The following is a 3146-nucleotide window of genomic DNA, read 5'->3' on the forward strand; positions in this document are numbered from 1 at the left end:
CTTTTTGTCTTGTTGTTCGAGTTTCGAACATCCACAAAAAAAATATGCAAAGGTGCGGTAACATTTTTTCGGAGTAATTATGGTTTAATGATTATAATATTTTATATAAATATTTAAAATTATATATTTTTTTTCTTTTTTTTTTGTGTATTTTTGGGATGGTCCATTCACAGCGTTTCAATTTTTGTCTCTCTGGTCATAAAATGGAAATGAAAAGGACATATCTGTTTTGTGTATCACGTTCGCATATCTTTGCTGTGTATAATTTCAAAAGATTTTCCACCTAAGTCTTCCAATTCGTACACATTGTTACTTACGATTCTCTTAATTTTCACTTAAGTTTCGCTTGTACGAACTTAGGACATTTACGTTTTAGGACAACTTGACCAACTTTGAATTTGCAGGTTTTGCTGCGAGTGTTATAAGTTTTCTCATATATTTTATGTGCCTGAGCTAAACATTCTTGGATACTGCTATGAATAATGTTCATCTTATTGGCTTTTGGAAGTGTTTGAAATTCCGAATTATTCAATCCATTAGGGTTCTTAAGGAGCTGATAATCTGAACCATGTTCTACCTTACATTGGCGGAAAAGAGCTTCATGTGGTTATGTTTTAATGGCAGTGTGTATGCTAGATCTTAATGCACTCAATATAGATACCAAATGTCTATCCCAATTAGATTGAGCTTGATCAACGTATGACCGTATTGCTGCTAAAATTGAGCGATTAGTACGCTCACTGGCATTTGCTTGAGGTGCGTATGCTGCAGTATTTATGTGTTTGGTTCCGTAATGAGTAAGAAATTTCGAAAATTCTTTGAATACAAATTGTTTCCCATTATCTGACAGCAAAGATTCTGGTACTCCAAAAAGTGAAAAAGACGTTTTCTTCCAAAAATTGAATTGCGGATTCCGCTGTTGCTTTCCTAAACGCTTTGGCTAAGATAAACTTTGTTAACTGATCAAGGCAGACTATGACGTAACAATTACCCTTTTTGGACCTAGGATAAGGACCGAGAAAGTCAACAAATACATGTTGAAATGGCCTTTCGACGAGGAAGGATTGTCCTATTGGTGGTCTTAAAATGGTGTTTGGAGCTTTTGAGGATTTACACAAAACGCATTGGGCAATACAAGATTTTACTTCAGTCGCCATATTGGGCCAGTAATACCTTTCGCGAGGGCGGTACAAATTTTTTGTGACTCCACCATGCGAAGATCGCGTGGGGTCATGTGCCAGTCTGATTAAACTTTGAGTTAGGGTGGAAGGTACCCACAGTTTCCATACACAATCATCCTGTATGGGGTCACCGGTGCAGTGTCTAACATTCTTGTATATGACATTTTCTGAAACTTGGAGGTCAGGTAGACGTTCTTTATTATTGTTTATCGTTTTGATCATTTTCAGATACTCATCTGACTTAAAATGCGGATCATCAAGATTGACGTGGAGAACATCAGATGGTGTGAAGTCGATTTCATCCGCAGCATAGACACGAGATAGAGCATCGGGTGCCACATTTTGTGAACCTTTCCGATGTTCTATCACAAAGGAATACTTTTGAAGTATCAAACTCCACCGCGCTAATCTTCCACTCAAATCCTTTAGGTTCATGAGCCACTTGAGACTCAAATGGTCTGTCACGATTGTAAATTGATGTCCTTCAATATAAGGACGGAACTTTTCAACACCTAACGCATCTTACACCAGTAGATAAAGCATCACATAAAATGATAAAGGGTTTTAGAAAATCAGGATTGACCAACACAGGAGCTGTCGTTAGAGCTACTTTCAGTTCTTCAAAAGCTTGCTGAGCTTCAGGAGTAAAGACAAAGGTCTTGCTCTTCCTAAGAGTGTTGGTTATTGGGGTTGTCAGGGATGAAAAATTTGGCACAAAATGCCTGTACCATCCGGAAAGTCCTAGAAACCTTCGAACTTGTCGAGGTGTCCTTGGTGTCGGAAACTCTTGTATGGCCGCTACTTTGTCTGGATCTGTTTTAATACAGCCTCCTCCAACAATGTAACCTAAATACCGAAGCTCTTTAAAACAAAATCTTGATTTCTCTAGGTTTATAGTCACATTTGCTTTACGCAAAAGTGCAGCTAAAGTGCGCAGTATTTGAACATGTTCCTCAAACGTTCCTGAGACAATCAGTAGATCGTCCAGATAAACAAATATATTTTGCTTTAATTCATTAGGTATCACCGTGTCCATCAGCCTGCATAAACGTTGTGCCGCATTGCAGAGGCCAAAAGGCATGACTTTGAAGTGATATAAGGGTCTACCAGGTGTACTAAAGGCGGTCTTTTCCCTTGCCGATTCAGCTAGAGGTATCTGCCAGAATGCATCTTTCAAATCAACACTACTTATGAAATGTGTTTCTGATTGACGACTTAACAGATTCTCTATATGGGGAAATGGATAGGCGTCATTCTTGGTTACTTTATTAAGTTTCCTGGAGTCCAAACATAAGCTATTTTTTCCAGGCTTACGCACGAGAACTACAGGTGAACTCCAGCCACTTTCACTTCCATCCATCCATAGCTAACATCCTATCCAACTCTGCATACATAAGCTTTTGAATGGCAGGTGAAACGGGATAACTTCGCTGTTTAATTGGCTCCGTATCGCTCGTGTTAATGGTGTGTTCTTCAAGTGTGGTCCGACCCAGCCCTTCCTTAGCGTAGGACGGAAACAAACTAATGGCTTTTTCAATTTCATAATCCTGATTAGCTGACAACTCATGAGCATTTGTGTCACATTGCCTGAGTCGTATGGGACAAATTTCGGATATAATTTGAGGTGCTATCTCAAAAAGGCTCCAAAAGTTGATACCTAGGTATAACGATTGTTGTAGAGTTGGAACTTAGTATAATTTTATTTCTTTACTGATGTTCTTATATGTTAATTTGGTAATTATCTCGCCAAAAATTGTCTGTGCTCACTTGCAGTTCTAACATTGGAATTGAATTTCTTGTATGGTAGTCCTAAATCTTGTAATATTTGCATACATCCAGATCCAAAACAACTGATGCTCGCACCACTGTCTAATAGACCTAGCATAGTTTTTCCAAATATTGAAATGCTAGCATAAGGCCTAGGATCTTCTGTGTCACAGAGTGTGGTTGCACAGATTTCACGAT

General features: G+C 38.5%; 1 protein-coding gene across 1 annotated transcript; it reads right to left on the bottom strand.

The window, feature by feature from the left end:
* Window positions 1-331: 331 nt before the first annotated feature.
* Window positions 332-2541, bottom strand: LOC129944076 (uncharacterized). Its single transcript, XM_056053238.1, has 4 exons — window positions 1708-2541; window positions 992-1604; window positions 662-765; window positions 332-577 (listed from the first exon to the last, which is right to left on the bottom strand). Exons 1-4 carry the CDS (start codon window positions 2539-2541, stop codon window positions 332-334), a joined length of 1797 nt encoding a protein of 598 aa, XP_055909213.1.
* Between the last annotated feature and the right edge of the window lie 605 nt (window positions 2542-3146).

The sequence above is a fragment of the Eupeodes corollae genome, chromosome 1 (assembly GCF_945859685.1).
Source record: "Eupeodes corollae chromosome 1, idEupCoro1.1, whole genome shotgun sequence".
Lineage (NCBI taxonomy): Eukaryota > Metazoa > Arthropoda > Insecta > Diptera > Syrphidae > Eupeodes > Eupeodes corollae.